At 51.6% G+C, this 21,786-nt stretch overlaps 1 protein-coding gene across 6 annotated transcripts in view; it reads right to left on the bottom strand.

Annotated features, from left to right (window-relative positions):
• Positions 1-1,257: 1,257 nt before the first annotated feature.
• Positions 1,258-21,786, bottom strand: part of ZNF608 (zinc finger protein 608) — an 87,827-nt gene continuing 67,298 nt past the window's right edge. For 4 of the 6 annotated variants that reach the window (XM_058677334.1, XM_058677331.1, XM_058677332.1 and 1 more), the window contains exons 3-9: positions 12,942-13,029; positions 10,105-12,580; positions 8,077-8,494; positions 7,370-7,542; positions 5,810-5,963; positions 3,521-3,602; positions 1,258-2,276 (exon numbers count right to left, since the gene is read on the bottom strand). In XM_058677334.1, the coding sequence (XP_058533317.1) occupies positions 2,270-2,276; positions 3,521-3,602; positions 5,810-5,963; positions 7,370-7,542; positions 8,077-8,494; positions 10,105-12,580; positions 12,942-13,029 (3,398 nt within the window). In that variant the 3' untranslated portion in view covers positions 1,258-2,269. Of the gene's footprint in view, positions 2,277-3,516; positions 3,603-5,809; positions 5,964-7,369; positions 7,543-8,076; positions 8,495-10,104; positions 12,581-12,941; positions 13,030-21,786 lie in introns of those variants that run through there. The other 2 variants (XM_004586367.2, XM_058677335.1) reach the window with 2 other exon arrangements.

The raw sequence follows: 21,786 nt of genomic DNA, 5'->3' as shown, positions 1-21,786 counted from the left end.
GTCATTCTGCCTTTCAAAGAATCCTTTAAGAGAAAGAGAACTGGGTCACATGAGGTGAGCAGCTGATTCTGTCAACCCTGTCTGAACAGGGGGTATAAACCTGTTTGAACTGCCTGACGGGAAGTCAGTAGCTGAAAAATGTCAATAGCTCCAAAGATGACAAGAAACACATGAAACCCTTGAATGCATAGAATAAAAGGACCATAAACAAAGTTTTTATTTGTATCTTTTTAAGATTTACTGAAATGTGCATTTTTTCTTAACAGAGAAAAGGAGAGACAGAGCTGTCTTCCATCCACTGGTTTTCTCTCCAAAGGCTGCAGCAGCCAGCGCTGAGCTGATCTGAAGCTGGGAGCCAGGAGCTTCTTCCAGGACTTCCACACAGGTGCAGCCTCCACTTTTTTTCCCAGGCCATACGCACACAGTGGGAATTGGTGCCCATATGGTGGAGGATTGGTGTGCCACACCACTATGCTGGCCTCCTAATGAACCAATCAAACCATCCACCAATTTAACTTCGTAGTAAACCAAGGGCAGAAACCGTAGTCAGCAGTTCTGGTGAAGTCGTAGGAACTTAAAGCTGGCCTGAGTCCTTGAGCTCCGCCTGTTCTGTACACGGGGCACCCAGTCCCCAGGTTCCACACCTGCGTCTCCAGCTCCACAGACTGTCCACCCTTCCACAGGTCCTCACTGAGGGCTTCCCTGCCAGCTGCCCACTCCCAGCCTCCTTGGGCTGTGGCGATCTGCCGCCTGACAACCCTGAGCAGTGTGTGTGTGTGTGTGTGTGTGTGTGTGTGTGTGTGTGTGTGTGTGTATCTCAGACAGGGTTCATTGCCGTGCCTGGAACATGCAAGCTCTACAGGAACAGGACCTTCTGTTTCCTTTACTCACTGCTGTACCCTAGTACCCAATACAGTGGCTGAGAAAGGTGGAAATCAAGGGGAGAGGAGTGAAAAGTCTGGTGTGGAACATTCTAGTAAAGCAGTTAAATTCCAGCTTGCAGACTGGCTTTGGACACGTTTTATGTCCTGTTCACACGTCCCTACATTAACATCTTGGTCTCTCAGTCCCTGTCAGAGACATATACGGACCAGTTTGTAGGGATGGGATGCCCCACGCTTGGAGTGAGCACCTGGCTACTGGCACCTTGCTCATGCCCGTGTGTTTTTATACAAGGAGAGTTGATGTTGGGGCACCGTTTTATTATTAATTCACAATACGGGGAGAAATAACATGAGACAGACAAGAGGCTGTTATTTAAAAAAAAAAAAACTTTTTAATTCTGATTGCCAAATTATTTAAGGCAGGTATAAAAAAGGAAAGCATTCAATATACATTTTACATAAAATAAACTAGATTACAGCATAAAACAAGTAACCAGGCAATGGCGTTAACATCTCTCTTCTAAAATTGGATAATTGTAAACATTAAAAACGAAACAAAACAAAAAAAAGGACCGCAGGACTATTCAAGTAATAGAACAATCACAGACGTCTCTGGTACACAGGCTATTGGGTTATCTGCAGTTTGAGATAGCCCACAAATGACACCTTATTATTCACAGATGCTCATCGTCTCCCCCTTTTTAATCTTTACATTCTATATACAACACAGTTTTTGTGGTACTGGCAACCCCATGCCTTCCAAAAGTATTTTTCCCACGATACACAAGTACACACAGTGACTACAGCAACATGTCACACTGATGCGTTTTTAACAGGAGCCACCAAGTACACACCTACATGGTACCAAAGTGTCGTTGTCATCACAGCTGGCCTTTCTGGGGGCTTATGGCAGGGAGATGAAGGATATGCAAGGTTCAGGCACACGGATACGGAACATTAGCTATTTACAATTGCAAAGGAGAAGAGAAGAAAGCTAGGGCAGCCTCTCGCAGCTAGCACTCTGCAACAGGCCAGGTACACCTTTACAAACCTCCTTCACCGACCGCTTCGCGACTGGCAGCAGACCCTGTGTGTGCGAGCCTGGTTACTCATACAAAAAGTAAAGAATATATATATATATGTATATATATATATTTATATATGTATATATACAGATATGTATACGTATATATATATATATAAAACAGAAGTTTAATTACAGCAACATTTGTTACTCTGTGATAAAATCTGTAATTTACAAAAATGAAATGACTGGTTTTTGCCTGCCATTAAGGCATTTCAGATTAACACCATGGAACTGATGTCTGTATAAAGCGCTTTCCCCATGTGATCCAGTCACATGACCACGGACACTTCGACGACAGTTATTCTCTGCAAGAGAAAAATACACCTTAGCACACAGCTCCTGCTCCAACAGCTGATTCCTCACCTTGCCAGGCTCCTCTGCCTTCTACTCAATCCATGGGACCCGACTCTATGGAAACCACATGGTGAACAGTATTTACTTTATAGGAAGAATTCTATCCCTTTATATATTACTTTCCTTCCTAAGACCAACTTAAGACCAACTTGAGGGACCATTAAAAGTATCTCAGGAGGAGTTGGTGTTGTGGTGTAGTGGGTTAAGTCACTGCCTGTGATGCTGGTATCGGACACAGCTGCCGCTTTGACCCCCAGCTGCACCATCCCAAGCCAGTTCCCTGCTCATCTTCCTTGAAAAGCAGTGGAAGAAAGCCCAAGTGCATGGGCCCCTGCACCCATGTGAGAGACACAGGCGAATTTCTGATCTGGCTTCAGCATGCAGCATCTCTAGCTGCTGCAGCCACTTAGGGAGATCCAGTGGATGGAAGATAGCTGTCTGTCTGTTTCTCTCTTCCTCCCTCTTCCCTCTCCACCCATCCTCTGGCTTTCAATACATAAAAAATAAATATTAAGACAAAACCTCTTATTTTGTCTCTAGTATCATGGAAATCAAACTTTCCAACTGTGACTTTATTTTTAAACATCATAAGGGGGGCCCGGCGTGATGGCGTAATGGTTAAGGTCATTGCCTTCAACGCGCCAGGATCCCAAAAGGGCGCCGGTTCTAATCCCGGCAGCTCCACTTCCCATCCAGCTCCCTGCTTGTGGCCTGGGAAAGCAGTCAAGGACGGCCCAAAGCCTTGGGACCCTGCACCTGCGTGGGAGACCCAGAAAAAAGTTCCTGGCCCCTGGCTTCAGATCGGCCCAGCACTGGCCATTGCGGCCACTTGGGGAGTGAAATCATTGGACGGAAGATCTTTCTCTGTCTTTCCTCCTCCTGCACATCTGCCTTTCCAATAAAATAAATAAATCTTTAAAATAAATAAAATAAACATAATAAGGGGAGTTGTGGTGAATTCTCCTCCACCAAGTGCGAGGATCTTCTAAGGCAACCTCAGTTGACCAAAAGCTCAGTCAGCCTGTGCTCACTCTATGCTGGCGGGCTTGGAGGGACATGGACAGAACACGCATGCTCATTACCATGACGGGGAACCCAAGGATCTAAGGGTTTGGTCTCAGGGGCCTGTAGACTCCCTCCCTTCCCACCATGCAGCTGTCTCTGAGAACCCATTCAGAATGCAAAGGATATTTACCTTCTCTGAGCAGGAAACATTCCTGATGCAGATGCCTGGGCAGCCACCTGCTGGGAGGCAACCAGGGCAGCAGAGGTCAAGCCTAATGGGGGGAGAAATGCAGGGTTTGGTGACATTTCCCACGATAAGAAGGGTGAACGTACATAGATGAGGGCCACAGACAACCAAAGGAACAAAGCTTCATATCGCAAGTTTGGCGTGCTGGCTAGTTGGCCTCGCCAGTCTCCATCCCTCCCACCGAACCCTCCACAGCGCTCCCAGGCGCTGCTCGCAGAGGCTGCACCTGCCACTTCCTGGCTCTGCACAACACCTGTGGTTGGTATACTTTCCTCAACAGGAAGCTCAGGAGAAATCACAATACTTGGATCATGATGAATTATGCAGCAAAGGACGTGCCATGTGTTTAGAATGCCACATTTCACTGACGCTTTCATCAGCCCCAGTGCTGTGGTTACTGCACAGAATATACCCCATAAGGTGCACAGAACCAGGGACCAGCCTTGTGGTACCAAGGATTAAGATGCATCCTATGAATTTAGCATTCCATATAAGCATGGGTTACTCTATTTCCAATCCAGCTCCCTGCTAATGTGCCTGTGGATACAGCAGAAGATGGCTCAAGCATGTGGGAGATCCTGATGGAGTTCAAGGGTCCTGGTTCTGGCCTGGAACAGACCCAGCCATTGAGGCCAGCTGGGGAGGAAACCAGTAGCTGCAAGTTCTCTCCCTACCCCCCAATCTGTCTCTCTCTCTCTTTTAAGTGAATCTAAATCAAACTCAGGTGACATGTAGGAGAAAGGTGGCTCTTACACAACATAATCACTGTAAATGGAGAATTCTTTTATTTTTTAAAGGAAAAAAAAGTAATCAAAGGCAAACTGATGGAAGACTGCCCTCTCCACCCATGACCTTGATGGGTATGCTTTCTTTCGCTAGAGGTACCTTAAAACACTGCCGTAATAGTATCAACACCTTGGAAAAAAGGAACAGGATTTTCTGAACCTCTGTACCTTTACTCAGATGCACTATGCTAGAAGCAAAAACCCTTTCTCTTCCAAGTTTAGTCTTACTCTCAATACGACTTGTTCAGGAACTAGAGGTGCTCTCTTTGGGCACTACTGGCTCACTAGAGGCCATGGGGGTTTCGCATTTGGCCAGCATTCCCGCACTTGGAAGCACCTGCTGATGCTGCCATCTTACTGGACAGGTGCGCGCACACACAGCAGACGGCCAAGAGGCCAGTGGGTAAGTGTTGGGGACTGAACCCACATGGAGATGTTCTGAACCACCACCGGGATGATATTTGCAAACAGTCTCTACAAGGGGGTGAAGCTAAATGAGGACATGGAGGTGGAGCCATGATACAACCAGTCTCCTGTGACAGACCCTGAGAGCTTATTTCCAGTATCCACTGCATTCCAACCGCACCTACATACACAGGTGGGCACGCACGCAAACGCAGACACACACACACACACAGAGGACAGGCCTCAGCAGCATTTACCCTGGCGGCTGGCACCGCCATCTCCAGCTCTCAGCCTTTGGACTGGTGAGAAAATAGACAGGGCTGCTGAAAGCCAGGGAGGGATTGGCCCTAATTTGCTGTGGCAGCTCAGCTGGCAAAGGCAGCCAGACTCCAACAAACTGCTCTCCTGCAGTGGAGGCAGACGGAGAGGCGGCAGGCAGGCCTGGCAACACCCACTCCCTCAAATACCACGCAACCAAGGCTTCCCGGTTTCCACTCCGGATTTTCAAGAAGGTTTCCCTTTTTCATACTCCCATCCTCCCGCACCCTTCAGTGAAGCAAGAGCCTGGGAACTAGGTTAGACAAGTATTAACTCTGAGCAAGCCACTCCCATGACCTGCAAAGGAAAAGATCCTGGAGAAATCCAACAATCTCATTATGACCTCTCCCATCCCCTCACTCCTCTCCGCAGTGTCCCCACGGCTCATATCTCGTGATCCTTACAGCCAGTGCCCCAGACTCTGCCAGCCACCCCCCAGCCTGAGAGATAAAAGTGAGTGCCAATAACGTCACCCAGCGACAATTACCACGCGGGAGCCACTCCGCGTCTCAACAGGACATTCGGGAGCGGGCAGAGCATCAGCTGTACCAGGAGCAGGGGTGGCGAGAGGGAGGGGACACAGCATACAAGCGGCCAAGACCCTTCCCCGGAGCCAACGGCAACTCCAAGCTTAACGTTTTTATTGTGAGGTAGGAGAGGCAGTTTCAGCAACTGTTCTCCAAGGCAGGAGGAACAAAGACACTGTAAGGGCTGCATGGCTGACCTTGAAAGGGGTCGTACTGCCCAGGGATTAGCGGGTACCCCATGCCAACGTGGGTGTGGTGATGCGTGTGCAGGTGGCGCTGGCTGAAGGGCGAGTGGCGCTCTCGTTCTCTCTCGGCCTCTCGCTCTCGCTCGGCTGCTGCCTTCTCCACTGGCTGCGAGAACAAACAGGAACACCATTGCCCAGTTAGTGCCCCTCCCCCAAAATAACCAGCAAGGGTAACGCACCACCCCTGTGCCCCTGCTACATCCTGCTGACCACACAGACACTGCCAAGTCTTTGGTAACTGAAGATGGCTTCAGGCATTGCCTGCTCCTGGAATTTGGACCCACTCACGGATGCGGACTGGATCTCATCTCAGGAACAATTTAGCCAGAAGCATCAAGGAAAAGAAGCCATCGGAGAGGCTTCTTCGGCGCCAAGTTTTCCAATTATATTTTCTTATTTACATCTTGTGGAGAGAGCCCATCTTGTGACCTTCAAGGTATCTGGAACCAGTGCCGTCCACTGAACAGACACACCCCACCTGCACGCCACCCAGCAGCCCAGGAAATGATCGTCCGTAGCTCATTCCAGGGCCTCCCAGCAGCCGGCTGAGTCGCCTGCTCCCCAGGCGTGGTTTGGTGAAGGTCTGAGCATGTCCTGTGTATTTCTACCTGTTAGAAGCTTACCACCCATTCACCAGAGCCCTCCTTCTCACTTGGTGCAAAGAAAATCTGTCACTTGAAGGTGAACTTACAACAACAGTCACCTTTTCCCGGTTTCTCTGGGGTTTGTCCGATGCACCTGTTCGCCTGACTCTATGTCCTGACTTCATTTAAATGTCCATCTTCCGGTCCAGAACAACCCTACTCCCTACTGCGTGTCTCTTCACTCTGTGTCTCAAGGCCTGCGAGTTCTAAAGAGTTCTCTCTCACTGACAGACACTTTTCTGCATCATTTGGGCAGAGTCGTAATTCTGGACAATGAGCCAAGGAGCCAGGAGACTTGTTCTCACATAGAAGTCTCACTATCTGGGCTGGTGTGGCAAGGCCAGAGGTTCGCTCTGTCATTCCGCACCGCATTCTGCAACGACTTGGAGAAAGGGTGCGTTAGAATTAAAGAGGACTCTTGGATTTTTTTTTTTAAGCTGTCCCCAAAAGGAAAGTAGTTTCAAAGCACGACTCACCCAATAAGGGTGAGAGTCTGTGGGTTCTGACCTGCTTAGCTTACAAGGTTGCCGTACAATAAAACCCTCCATCAATTCTCTGTATTTTGTCAAGAATGTTCTCTTGTGTCGAGGTTGGCTCCTGTGCATCTAAAGCCTCACCCTCCGGATGAGGAAGGGCCCCTACGAGGTTATGCCACAAAGCTTGTTCCTGGCCCGCAGGCTCGACACCCTCTTTTCCACTCACATGAGATGCTCACCCTTGATCATTTGTCCTTTAAACCCTAGGATAAAATGGTACCCCTGAAATCACAGCTGGGTTCCCAAACCACACAAGGCTCTCAAGTGTTTCCTAGCTGGTTCTCCATTTCCACCTCCACCCCCAAACACAGCAGTGGTGGCAGGAGGCTTACCGCTGGCGACTTGCTACGGTACTGGCTGGCGTGCTGCTGCAGCAAATCCAGAGCTTTCGATTCGGTGGGTGTTTTCGTGGTAAGGCTGGGACTGGTGTTGACTTTCTCTGCCTCGTCCCTCCCCGACATCTTCCCGTAAACAGGATAATGAAATCCTGGTGACAGATAGGCCCCTGAAGATAAACAACAAACACCACAGCATGTTAGGGGCTACACCTGCAGACTAGCAACGCCCCGAATCCCTCAGGGTGACATGGATGTGGGATGAGAGTAGGGATTGGGGGACCTCGTTAAGAACAGGCTACTTCATCCTTCAACTCTATCCACTACATCTTCCAGCTAATCCATCCTGCTGAAGGGAGAGGCCACCTACTAAAAGCAGCTTACCACCATTTTGTACACTTAATTGTGTCCACTGAAGTGAAAGGAATGGTGAGTGTAATGAAGACACTAAGCACTTAGGATATTTTCATAAGCAACAGAGGAGCTGTCAGCCAAACAGCCACACCAACCCGTCAGAGACTAGGAGAAACCTAGCTGAGGACATTCCACTAAAACAAAAAAATCTTATATTCAATCAGTTTCATTTTAGAGTTAATTCTAAGCAGCATAAAAACAACCAATGTCAGTTGTTTTGAAGTTGGTAGTGTGTCCGGAGGTTCTAAGCCCGAGCGTGGGAGCCAGCAGTTAGCACGCATGGCACGTACCGGGGTAACTATGCATGAGGACGGGAGAGACGGCCCGGTAGGCGGGGTGGCTGGGGTCGTACATCTGTGGGTAAGGATACGCGTGCAGGTACTGGATGTAGGACTGATGCTGACTCATGGGGGAGGACACCGCCACCCGGGTGCCCCGAGAGTCCTTCCAGTTCACAGGAGTCTTCCGGTCATCATTCTTGAGCTTGCTGTCCTCCATCGGCTGGGAATCGGGGCGCCTGGCCTCCTTGGGCTCCTCTTTAATGCTGCTCAAGGACACGGGAAGGCCGGGTGCCGCGCCCTCCTTATTGGGCGTTTTCCTTGGACTGTCCTCCTTCAGTCGCTTCTCTCTATCAAGTTCTTCGGGCTTCTGCTGCTCCAGATACTTGGGCTGGTATACGTAATGGTGCCATGTCCTTGAATCTGGGTCCTGTTCGGAAAAAAAAAAAAAATACAACTTAGCGTTAAAATTTCAGATTCTAAGAAAAGCCATTGATCGTACCGATAGCGCTATTCCGCTGGCTTCTCAGACTAGCTTCACATTTATTCCTGTGAGGCACCGAGCCCATAGCTTTACCTCCTTCCCTCACAGAGCATTCGTGTCTGGGGTAGGTGTTAACGATGGATCCCTCATACAGAAGACAAGACCAAAGTTTTTCCAGGGCAAGCAACACCAAGGTCAAGGTCACACAGGAGCCCAACTGTGAAGCTGGGCTACAAACCCAACCCTGCTGGAGTTAAGGTCGTTCCTCAACAACAAATAATATTGTCAGATACATTTATTCCAACCCTCAGTCTCCTTTCACTATCTCATCTAGGTTTCAAAAAGGGAGAACTTTTAAAGAACCAAAACCAAAACAAACAAACAAAAACCCATCTGAAGCTGAAAGAGTACATTTAAAGTAATTACAATAGCTATCGCCATCCCTGAGAAACAATAGGGATTCTGATTACACTTGCTTGGTCTGGTATAGCTGAGGCTCATACACACTGGCTCACTTCTCATTACATGCTGCCATCCTAACCAAAACACAATCTCAAACGCAGAGCACATGGGACAGTTTCTCTGAGAGAAAACAGCCATCCACCAGAAGGTTCTGACGCAGCCCTGTGACGCAGCAGCAGCCGGGTCTGGCTTTGGGAAAAGGAGACAGGGTGCTTAGTGCCCTCCGGGCCTTGATGACCCGACATCTCAGCCATGGAGGGGGCATCACAAGATTGTGCCCAAATCCCAGCTTGTGGCAGGAACACGCATGGGGGAAGGATTCTCGTTTTCATTTCTCCAGGGCCTATCTCAGCACTGGGGGTGGGGAGGACAGGAGGGCTGGGAAATACGAGAACCAGTGCCCAGTGGAGCTGGAGGGGCCAAAGTGTAACAAGTGCAACAGGGAGTACCAGCAGGTGCACGGTTGCATTGAGCCTGTTTACAGGTGTTCTCGGGCTCGCTGACCTTGGGGCCCCCTCCTAAACCCCCTCATTCTGTTCTCAAGCGCTTAGCACTAAACCCCGCTCTGTGACAGTCCATACAGAGGATAAGACAGACCCTAAGTGAGACACGCCTGGGCCCCAGAGTCTTAAAAAAATAATGATCATAAAAAAGGTGCAAATGGCAAGTGTGGACTTAAAAGCTGGGTTCCATTACTCCTGGAAGATGCTAACAGATGTAGGACAGGTATCTGGGGGGAGGACAGATGACCTCAGCCTTAGAAGTTGATGGAAACTCAGCTGCCCTGGGGTGCAACTCCTGCCCCTCACCTGGGACTGAGAAAGAAATTAAGGGGTCTCGTCAGAGTCGCACGGAGAGCACACGCATGCCAAGCGCACGTCCACAGTTCCTCTTGCTACACACGGCAAGGAAACAACGGCGGGCACTGTGCGTTTTACTACGGCAGCTCCCGAGAGCCAGTTGGCAGAGTTCTCAAGACAGAAGCGGGAGGAGACCCTCACGGGGGGCTCCTCGGCTCGGCTGCGCACGGTCTACACCAGATCAAAGCCCAGACAGACTGCGCTCTCTATGGGGGCCACGCTCCACACTCTTACTTGTTTAAATCTCGAGGTTGGGTCTACACCTGTCTGCTTCATAGAGTCCATGACAGATTTCATTTCTACAGCCTCCTTAATAAGCTGGTGGTTTTCCATCTGCTTAGCTTTGAAGCTGTCGGCCTGAAGCTGCTGCTGGTTTTTGGAGAGAAGCTGCGATTTACCTGTCTCCTCAGTTTTATTAGCCACTGACGGCCCTAGTTTAGAATGGCTTTTGTTAGGCTCTGGGGTAGAGGGAGCTTTTGAGACCGTGGCCGACGGCACGTTTTTCTGTTTACCGTCCTCCTTGCCCAGCTCCTTCAACGGGAGCTCATGTTTCCTCTCACAGTCTCCTCGCCCGGGCTGGGCCATTTTCTGCTCGGCCAGCCTCTGGTCCTCGTAGTACTTCTCGTACTGCTGTCTGTAGGCAGGGTTGCTGGCCATCAGGGATTTCTGGTCCATGTAGAGCCCGTAGGCGTACTGGCCATAGTAGAGGGACTGGGCCAGCGCCGGGTGTCTCTGTGTGATGACGGACTGGTGCTGGGGCTGCAGAGGGGTGCTGCTGTGCTCCCCCTTCTTAGGCTCCAGCTGCTCTGCTTTGTCCTTCTTCTCGGCCTCATCCTCACACTCCTTTTTCACCTTCAGCCCCTGTGGGCCGGCACCGTTCCCGGCTGCGGGGGTGCCCACCTGTGCCGGGTGCATGTAGCTGGGAGAGTAGTAGGAGTCGTAGCCATGATAATAGGGCGAGTGCGATTCCTTCAGCTGCGACGCCTGGGTGGCGGCGGCAGGATGCGCTCTGACCACGCTGTCCTTCCCCGAGAGGAGCTCCGACGGGGAGCCGGCCTTGGACCTCATGCCCTCGGACCGGCTATCGGAGCCGCCATCGTCGGCCGCGTCGGAGATATCCGAGTAGGCGGGGCTGCTGGTCTTGGCCGCAGCCGCCCCCACGGAGCTCTCGGCCCCGTTCTGGGTGAGCACGTGCAGGGTGGGCAGGGCTGCCTGGCCGTTCACCAGGGCGCTGCACTCTATCCTGGAAGCGCTGCCGATGGAGGGGCTCGGGGCATTGTCGGTGAACGTGTACACCTTGTCGGCCTCGGCCTTGATGCTGGCCATGCGGCTCTCCTGGGACTCGGCCAGGCCGTTGGCCAGGCCCTCCCCCTTGGTGAGGTGGTCCTTCAGGAAGTGCCCGGCCACATCCTTGCCCGCCGCGCCCTTGGGGTCGTCCAGCTTGCCCAGCTTGGCGTCCGTTTTTGGGCTCCCCGTCTCCTTGCCTTCTTTGTCCTTGAGCTTCCGCTTTTCCTTTTTCTTCTTGTCTTTGAGGGACACCAGGGCCGGGTTCACTGTGAGCGGCTCCCCCATGATGGTGGGCTTTGGCTGGATGGGCTTCAACGGGGGGCTCTTTGGTGTGGCCTGGACGACGGTGGTGGTGAGGGAGGACAGGCCAGGCATGGTTCCTGTGGTGGTGGCAGTGAAGGCCGCGGTGGGGATGGCAATGAGCTGTGGCGGCGTGGGAGCAGGTGCCGGGGCGATGGGCCGGGCGCCCTTGAGCTTGGACAGGTTCTTGTCCATTTTGCAGTTGGTGCCTTTCCTGCCCTTTTCTTTCTCCCCCAGAGTCTTCTTGTCAATCAAGCCCTCTGCTTCCAGTTTGGGCATCTCTGCAGCCAAGCTGCCATCAGCTGCCGCTGCCGAGCAGCCGTCCAGCGTGGCAGTCATGTTGGAGATCACTGGCAGGTTGCTGAGGTCGGTGTTAAGGCCCTTCTTTTTGCCTGAATTCTTCCCCGCCTTGGAACCCATCGCTGCAGCCGGCCCGTTGCTCAGCAGCTCCCTCTTCCCCTTGGGGGTGCCAGGGGGGTTGCTGGCCCCAGGGGACGCAGGAGCCTTGGCCTGGTTGTAGGTTGCCATGCCGCCGCTGGGCTCACAGCACTCCAGGGCCACGTTGCTGAGGGCCTCCTCGCAGTCCGAGACCTTGTCCTCGCTGTCGGGCTCAAACTCCAGCTTGTTCTCTGGGTCCAGGTGCGCGTGGGCCTGGTGGTAGCGCAGGCCATTGATGTGCTTGTACTTCTTGTTGCAATTGGGGTGGGGACAATCGATGAGCACTGGGGAGGCGCAGCCTTGGTCGAGAAAGGTGGCCTCGGGCTTCCCCTGGGGCGTGGTGGGCGTGCTTCTGGAGTTGGTGCGCACGCGCTTCCCGGGCTTGCTGTCCTCCGAGCTGGAGTTGAGGTCCAGCTCCATGGGGGGCTTGTTCTTCCTCTTGGCGGTAGCCGAAGGGCTGGCCTTGATGTCCTCGGCGGCACAGTTTGGGGGCGTCCTCCGGCCGCTTGCGTTGAGGCTGCCCCGCCTCCCTTTGCCATTGGCCCCGCCTCGGTTCTTGCTCGGCAAGCCCCGGGACTCAGTGAAGCCGGCCTCGGAGCCGGGTGCCGCAGCCGCGGACCTCGCTCTCTTCCCTCGGCCCCGGCCCCCCCTCATCTCCAGGTCACTGGTCGGTGACTCACAGAACCTAGGGACGCAAGGAACAGATGTTAACAACAGCATGGGCAAGAGCAGGTGAACTCGCAGGGACACAAAGGGGCACACTGGCACTGGACTAGCCCAGGACCAGATCTCCGCCTCCTCACCCTCCCACCAGTGCCACCAGCAGCTTCTAGGGCTGTCCCAATGCAGAAAACAGAGGAGAAAGAGACAGAAGGGCCAGAGGGCAGGGATGCGCAGAGAGAAGCAACCAGCCCTGGCAACCCAGCAGGCTCCCCTACACTGCTCACTGCTGATCTGGACACAGCACTAGCCTCTCTCTAGCCAGCACGCGCCACTAGCATTTTCTTGCAGACAAAGAAGAAAAACCGAAAAGCCCTAGTGCGTACCTGGGGGGAGCCCAGTCGTGCTTGGTGCAGTCCAGAAGGGTCCCTACGTAAGTCTTGTTCCTCCACGTGACATTGACCACTAGGACACCTGTAGGGGGCAGGGGAGGGGCGCAGAGACAAAAGAAAGGACCGCGCTGAGTGCGATGATTTCCAGCTCAATGGTGATGATGACTTTACCAGCAGAGTTCTATTCTCACTTGCTTACAAAAGCTGTGGTTTGCATTCTTCCTCTTTCTGGTTTCAGTGACCTCAAGTTAAAACCCACAGGAAATTGTGTGTGTGTGTGTGTGTGTGTGTGTGTGTCCAGGAGCATGGGTGTGGGTCTACCGGGGTCAGAGTGTGCGAGAGTGCAGTCAGGATACCGCTGACAGAAGGAAATGGTTTTTGCCATGTCTTGCTGTAAAACAGCAACACTCACCTCTTAATTTTTCTATTATTGCACATAATTGCTTTCGCTTGGCAAGCAGCCAACATAAACTAAACGCCAGTTACCAATGCTTAACCAGAAGGTGACCCAGAGCCATTGGCTCTGATTCCAAATCAGCTGGAAAAGAACGGTGATTTTTATTAAGAAAAAAAAAATGGTGCAGGTGCATAAAAATAGGGACCCAAAGGGGTGGGGGGGGGGGGCACACCGGATGCCAGGCAGCGGACAGAGAGCTCCCATCTCTCCGAATCCTCCCTTCTCCCTGACTGAGGTGGGCAAGTCCTCAGCCTTGTTGGGGTATCCGTTTCACTGTTGCGTCTTGTTTCGTAGGAAGGACTCCCAAAATAGCCCTCTTAAGAAAATAAATGTGCACAATGAGATGTGCTCTCAGGGTTATCTTTAGAATCGACTTGGCTAAGCGTTCGCCACAGAGGATTACAAAAGAAATCTCAAAACCAACACCCCTGTTTCCTGCAAGCAGTTCGGCTTCCCTACACTGCTCTGCAGGCAGACAATTTAATTTAGCTCTGCATCTGTGAATTGCCAAACTTAAGAGCACTTAGTACAACAAATGTCACCAAGAAACAAAATACAACATCCTTTTTATTTCTCCAGAGGGCAACTTCGCCTTTTTTCTACTTCTTTTGTTGTTGTTGTCGTCACCACCCCTCCCCCCACCCCAGGATCACTCTTTTACAACTGATTTTTTAAAGGGTGTAGATTTGGGAGAGGAGAAACTTAAATAGGGCAGCAAACAGCCCGGTCAGCGAGCCTTTGTTTCCTGGGCTGCTCCCACCAAGCAGCAGTAGGTCTCACTCAAAGCCACTGCCATTTTGAATTTTACAGGAACTTAGCTGCCTGATGCAAAGGGAAACCTCTCCAGGTAAAACTGATTTCCTTGGGAGCCTTCAAACAGCCGGCAAAAAACTCCCAGAGCGGTTGGGGCTCCAGGAGCGGGGAGGGCGAGTTTTCTTTCCAAAGTCTCAGGAGAAGATCCCCCTCCCCCCAGACGGTTTCCCAGCTGCTCTGGGTCGCTATTAAGTGACCGCTGAATGGACCCGCCGTCTATTGTAAGAGAGGAGAGACGCTAGGATGAAGCAAGGCAGGCATTTCCTGAAATCACCGTTGATTCCATCATCATTCCCTCAGGAGGGGACTTTTTTTTTTTCTATAAAACCGCTGAGTAGAAGAATTCCTTTTGCGACGAGGATCAGGAGGTCATTAGGCATTTGCTCAAAAGGTGCAGAAGACAGAACAATCAGAGGAAAAGGCTCTTGGAGGCGGCCGTCCCTGCAGGAAAGGGGCGGGGAGGCTGGTTTCCTGGGGCACCATGTGTGGTGTCAGAGACCTCTGCAGCCGCTTAAAATTCTTGTGTCTGTCAGCTCAAGTTGCAGCGTGCTGCACGCCGGCCTTGCATGCCATAGGTGGATCGCGGCGTTGCGGGGTCCCTGATGTAGCACAAATGTATAATTAAAACGGCTTGAAAGGAAACATGAAAGAAACAACAGACCCTCCATTCTCGCAGTCGTAAAATTAAAAACAGGAAAAGTCTGCACAGACACTTAACATTTGTCGGCAGTGAAAGCCTTTTGTTACTGCTTTTCCCCCTAGGGTTTCGCTTTTTTCTTTTTTTTTTTCCTCCGATCAAATGCCGGCCGCTCATTGGTCAGTGCCCATTGCCAACGCTCGCGTCGGATTGGCTGGGCTCGGAGGCGGCGGCAGCTGGCCAGGGAGCGGGGGCCCAGGGGTGGGAAGGACGCGGTGCTGGCCCTGCACCTGCGGGGCCGGGTAGAGCAGGTCGTCACGGCGTGTCTGGGGTGCACTGCTGTGCACGCCTCCAGGAGCCGGGTGCACTGTGGGGAGACAACACATGGTACAGAACAGCCCACTCTCGGCCGCCCGGGGAGGGCCTGTCGCTGTCACCCCGGCTTTTTCTCCATGCCTTCTCCTGCTCAGAATGCTTAAGGGCTGTGCTCCTCCATCAAGCAGCGTCAAGTCAATGCTTCTGCTCGCATCTTTCTTTCCTTGTAGAAAGTGCTGCAAGGAGGCCAGAGCCTTTGAATCGACCCAGAATTCATGTGCAAACACACACGTGGGCACAAATGTTTGCTAGAGCTGTGCTGTCTGCTGGAGTGGGCATGACGGAAGTTTCGCCTACAAACTGCACCGTGTGCTGCCCTGGGAAAGAGGGGCTATTAAAGGGCCAAGTCCCCAAAAGGTGTTATGTTAATTGGAAAGCATCCACACAGGTTAGCGTGGTTGTTGTTGTTTTTCCCTGAAATCTCAGAATCTTGAACACCTCTAACCCGTGGTCATGTCAAGCAGACAGTTCTTAAATGCCTTTGATGAAAATGATTTAAGTTCAAGTGAGAGCCTGAACCAGACATTATGATGCTATTTTTCATCTATCTTAAAACTGGAAGTCAATAGAACTTTTCTGCCCCAAAGTCATCTGATTGGTCTCACCCCGAGCTAGGTGCTGGAGATGCCCTTTACCCAAGTCCCTTTCATTTTTCTGTTCTGGGATTTCACGGGGTTTGGGGGGGTGAGGGTTTGCGGGATTCCTCGAGCAGCTAACACATGCCCTGTGTATTGTATATTTCAAAAACTGAGGCTGGTCACTAAGACGGTAAATGGCTGGACCCCTGACATCCACAGGGCAGGGCGGGAAGGAGTTCTGGGCTGCTGCCTGTGGCTTGGCCCGGAAGAATGTGGCCATTCAGCAAGTGAACCAGCACATCTGGCTCTTTCTGCCTTTAAGTAAATAAAAATAAGCAAACATTAAAAGAAAAATATCGTTCATGAATGCACCTCATTTTCTTCCCTGCTTTCTCTCACACTGGCAGAGAACCTCATGGCATTTCAACCAGCACAGGTCCTTAGCACCTAACCCCTTGGTCTTACAAGGATCCCACGCCCAGGACTGGCTTCTCAGTAATTGGCCAAGCACTTCCTGGTGTCTGCGGGGACATGCCAGGTAGCAGCCACATTCGGGTTGCAGCTCCACCCATGCTGTTTCCAGAGGAGCCATTACATGCATGCACAAGGGAGGTGGCCACGCCATGTCCTTAGGCCCATCCTGTCCCTACAGCCTGGGGGGACCTGGCTTCTAGGTCTGGAGCAGGGATGGGGATGCCATCTTTTTTCCCCACTGCATCTTGCACAGCACGCTGGCTGACTTGCAGACTGTTCTAGCTTCAGAGCCTTGCACCCCCAGACAGGTCCTTCTTCAAAGGACAGAGATGAGTCTGCAAGTCTCTGGGGGAATTTTTCAACTTTACAACTAAGGTTTGTTCACAAAATACTAGCCAGCCTAAAGGCAGAGAGACTTTCCAGTATGACCAGTACCAAGTATACATGAACACAGGACAAGAAAAGTGCTGTCACATGAAACAAAAAGGCAGGATTTTTTTGTTGTTGTTGTTTTGGAAGAATTGGGCCACTCAAAGGGTGAAAGTTTCAAGAGCTGCTCTAGCCACATCCTGTAACGGGGTCATCTATGACCCAGGGTGGCCATCTGAACCAGCAATACAGGGTGCCATTCACTTCGGTGCCCCAGTGTGCAGCTGCCCAAGTCGCACACCAGAGACACAGGGTGCGGGTGCTAACATGTGACTTTACTTTTATCAGAGCACAGTGAGTTTCAAGCTGAAAGGAGAGAGGGGCTCAAAGCTGCCCACTGGGACAGATCTCTGCCGGCGGCTGGGATGCGTATGTGGCATCACTCTGGCTGCATTCATTACACCTCCCAGGCTGTGGGCAGCCATGCTCTTCAGCATTGTTCTCATTTTCAGAAAGCTGGGAACAGTCCCATCATTTATGGGAGAGCGGATTCTGAATTTGCCAGTCACACCAGGTCGTTCTTTCTGTTTCATCGCAGTCCTATCCATCAGCAGCAACCAGGAACCTTTAACCAAGCCGGAAGAACAATGGTCAACCTATTCTGCATTCAGAAAGATGGCACCATTGGTGACTTGATTACTGCCTACCTGTTTCAAGAGTACAATTGATCACTAGCACACAATCTTACAGAGATCTCTGAGGAATGTGAAAGCATTTCCTCCCCTAGATACTCTGAATGAACCCTTAAAAAATTTAAAAAGAAAAAAAACCCAGAAAACAAAACCCAGACTCTGCTAAAGAAACCTAGCTCCCTGTGGGCCTTACGGTTTAATACACAAAAGAACACCCAGCCACTTCCATCACTGTCACCTCCCTCACAGCCTTTGTTCTGAGGCCTGATGAACTGTATTGATTTGGGAAAATCATTGAGCTTCTTGGAAAACTAGACTCTCACTTATTCACTGCAATCTATTTTCTTCCCCCCGTGAAGACAGGTGGTCAATGCGCAGCTGACTGCTCTCGCTGCTCCTCCTCTCGCTCGCTGCCTCGGTGACATCATCTGCTGGCGCGCCTGCCTAGCACAATGGCCTGAGCAGGAGTTCTGGGGCTCACTGCCAGTATCCCCCCGACGCTGCCCCTCGTTCTCCTCTGCCTGGGACTCCACGGAGCCCGTGAGGGGAGTGACATTATTTTCACTATGACACAGGTGTATTTTTGTATTGCACAGGTAGAAACATTCAGCATAGCCTTCTAACAAAGATCAGATCTGATCACTAGAGGCCAACTAAGTAGTGTTTACTGCAGTACACGATACTTCACTTCTCAACAATGCTAATGCATGTTGCAGGCCAGCAGGCTTCCCAGCTGCAGAATGCCTCACAGGCAGAGAGGTTCAGCAAAGCATTCAGAAGTCACACCCAGTAACACACACATCTGCTTTGGAGCCAGGTGACCATACACATCCCACCCTGAGCGCTTGGGACTGCCCTCAGAGTGCATGTGCCCTCATCAGTGCAAGGATTACGCCTCCCTGCTTTGGCGGACCCTCCGCTCCTCTCCAACACTGCCTGCTAAGGTGCCTCGGACAACCAGATCCTGAGCTTGCATGAGCAGTGGCAACAGGTCACAGGCACCCAGGAGGGCTGCATCGAGAGCCACCAGCACCCTTAGGCACAGTCCTACACAGCAGGCTGGCGACTACTTCTCAGACACCATGCCATGCACATGTGGAGTCGGTCGCCGCGTGGCGTGCAAGCGGGGCCCATGTGCACTCTTGCCTTTACATGGCTTATCCCAGCACAGGCCCACCTCCGGCAAGGTTCACAGAGTTCTCAGTTGGGTGCAAAAACAGTTCTCAAACCCATGCAGTGTCAAGAAAACTTGCACATGCCCAGTGGACAGGCTTGGCAGGGAACCTCGTGGCACAGGTGTCCCGAAGGTGGCAAACCCCGCCCTGAAGTGTTGTGCCCATGAGTTCCCTGGAGGAATGCAGGAGCCACGGCACACAGGGCCCCTCTCCATTCCAAGCAGTTCACAGGAGCCAGGTATGGACTGATGCTCCTCCCAGCTCCTTCTCCACACCTTGGGAGTCTATCCTGGCTGCCTTCCCAACCCACTCCACATTCCAGAGTTCTTACTTTTCAGGGAAGGACAAAAGCCCAACAGGGCTGGGAGCACTTCAGTCCTGAGTTGAGACACCATTTCTCTTTGGTAAACAAGCTTAATGAAGCATGACTAACAGCGCTCTCCAGAGCAGCACCCGGAGAGGGTCCGGGGCTTTGGTTGGTCACTGACCAGCCTGCCCCACTCCGCGTCTCTGTATGACCGTCTGTATGAATACAGCAGAGGGGTACAAACACGTGTGTGTGGATCCAGACATATGCCATCACACACACCCCGAGCAGGCTAACTTGGCTTTATTCTCTGAGGCACGAAGCTGAAATCAAATTCCTCTTCCCTATCTGTGCCCCTCCAGTCCCTCTAGTTACCCCAAATCTGCCTGCGTGTTGGCAGACCCAAAGCTTATAACCCATGTTCTCTGCACACACGTTCCCAAGTCACTCTGACTCCACCTGTCGTGATTTTGTATTTTTATTTTTAACACATTCAGAATCACTGGTCTTCCCTTTATGTACCTTCACCTGCCAGTTCTGAAACTCCCAAGTAGCATAAACATTCCATAATGATTCTAATCCTCTACAATAAGCTGCACTGTGTGTCAGTGGGGAGAAGCTTTCAGGGTCAAACCTGCTTTCCTCACTATGCTAGGCACAAACTCCACGTAAATTATTGACTGCACTTCAGTCTCTATTGGTCAGACTGGAGCCCAGCAGGCCGGTAAGTTCTGACCCCATTTGGCCCCTGCCCGCACCGAAGGAGCAGGAGCCTCTGTGCTTGGCAACAGGAGGCTGAAGTGCAGGAGCCGATCAATCAGGCTGTCTGACAGCCTTGACGGCCTCTCTGCATTAGGCCCCAGTCAGGCTCCCATTGTCTGCATTCTGCTCCTGGGCTCTGGTCTGACGTTAGGGTGAAGTCCAAGCTTCAGGGATGGAGAAAGGCTATTGTTAGTAACTGGGACCCATGGGGCAGAGGGCTCCAAGTCTTCTTCATTGTTGCTCATTACCACGCAACACAGTGCGTTTTAGCTACCTCTTTACACTCGAGGGTCTGACTAAATATTTCAGCATCTTGCCAGGTCGCCTTGTAACCCACTCAAGAGTTATAACCCCTCTTTCCCCCTCCCCCCCCCCAATCTGGGCAAAACTCTGACTAGTGTGCATGACAGCCCAGGAATGGTTAAATCTAATACCAATGCAAACATGCACCATTTGGCTGGACAATGCTAACACTCAGGAGTTGGCACACCGAGTAATAAATCAATGTTTTTTCATGGCAAACAGCTGTAGGGATTAGTACATGAGGCAGGAAAACGGCTGGTGGGGGAATGAAGCAGAAACCTATTATTCCATTCTGAGGTCCTTGGCTTGGCCCACTGAGATGGGGGCCGTGCTTGTGGAAGGCCTGGGGGGAGTAGGGGTCCAGTCCAGCAATCCTCCAAGAAGGGTTGCCTCTCAGGAATTTCTCTGTGTACAGTGCTGCAGAACTGCTGCTCTGGTAGCTTCCTGGTGCTCTTTGAAAGGAAAAGCAGGCATTCTAGGCACTTACTTGGCACACCTCTGGGGCTGGACCAAGCTGAGCAGCCGGGTGGAAGGGAAGCGCCACACCAGGGGGCCAGGTCTGTTTCTCAACTTCCCTGGGCCTAAGCGGGTGTCTGTCCACCCGGCAAGCACCGATGGACAAAAACACAAATTCTGTTCCAAGAGGGTGAATCTCAACACTCAAAGGGGCTCATCACACATGGACATTTTGGAAATCAAATTTCTTTAGGACAGGGGAAAACCATGGAAACCACATGGTTCATTTTTCCCCCCATAGCTTAGGAATGAGAAATTGTTGGCCATAAAACCCTTCAGTGGGACCATTGTACAGTAGCAAGTAAGGCAGTCTCCTGCACTGCCAACATCCCACATGGGTGCTGGTTCCCATCCAGGTCCCTGTAGACACACCTAGAAAGAAGTAGCATCATATGGTCCAAGTGCTTGGGCCCCGGCTACCCACATGGGAGGCCCAGATGAAGCTCTTGGCTTCAGAACAAACCAGCATGGCTGTTGCAGGCTTCTGGGACGTAAATCAGTGAGAGGAAAATATTTTCTTTTTCTCCCTAACTCTGACGGTCAGAGGAATAAATAAACGTTCAAAAAAAAAAGCCTTCAAGCAGGGAATGTTATGCAGAACATGGCAGAACATTGGCTAGTATACTATACTTGAATGAGGGCTAATGAGGGAGTGGGGAAGACTTTCACACCCCTCTTCATGCGTGTGCTTGCTAAGGCAGGGATGCTGAGGAACCCTATTTCTGATACTCAGAAGTAAGTTAGGAAATCATCCAGAGAAAGTCAACTAAAGCATTTCAGTAGCAACTGTGTAGAGACAGACTACAAATCCTAAGTATTGAGTTAATAAAGGCAGCTGCAAGGACACTGCCGTGGCTGGGAAGAGTACCCTCGAAAACACACTTACAGCTCCTATGACAACATTAAGAGAGAAAGCCCTGAGAAAAGGTGATCAGGCCACAGGGGCCCTCCCTAGTCAACAGGATTAGGAGGGCTGGAGGGGGAGGAGTCTTTGCCACTCCACTTTGATGCAGGACACAGTAAGAGGGTGCTTGCCAGCTACTGGTGTCAAGACCTGGGCTTCGCAGCTTACATAGCCATCAGAAAACATTCCTGTTCATATGAATCATGTGGCCCCAGCCATTCTGGGATGGTGGCATAAAAGGCCCCGGACAAGGAAGAGAGCCACCGGAACCATAAGCCTGCACACACCGTCAACACTTGCTCACTTTGTCTGGGTAGGCATCCAGCTGGGGCTTCCTCTGAAGTGTCAGACGGTAATGCAGAACTGACAACACCACCAGCACTGCACGCTCCAGGCCCCCTGTCCTGAGCGGGTGGTGCCCCTATCGGGCATGCCGCACACCACAGGCGTTTCAGATTTGGGACTCTTTTTTTTTTT

The sequence above is a fragment of the Ochotona princeps genome, chromosome 19, assembly GCF_030435755.1.
Source record: "Ochotona princeps isolate mOchPri1 chromosome 19, mOchPri1.hap1, whole genome shotgun sequence".
Classification (NCBI taxonomy): Eukaryota; Metazoa; Chordata; class Mammalia; order Lagomorpha; family Ochotonidae; genus Ochotona; species Ochotona princeps.
Note: the sequence above shows the minus strand (reverse complement) of the source record. Positions and strands in the feature narration are given on the sequence as shown.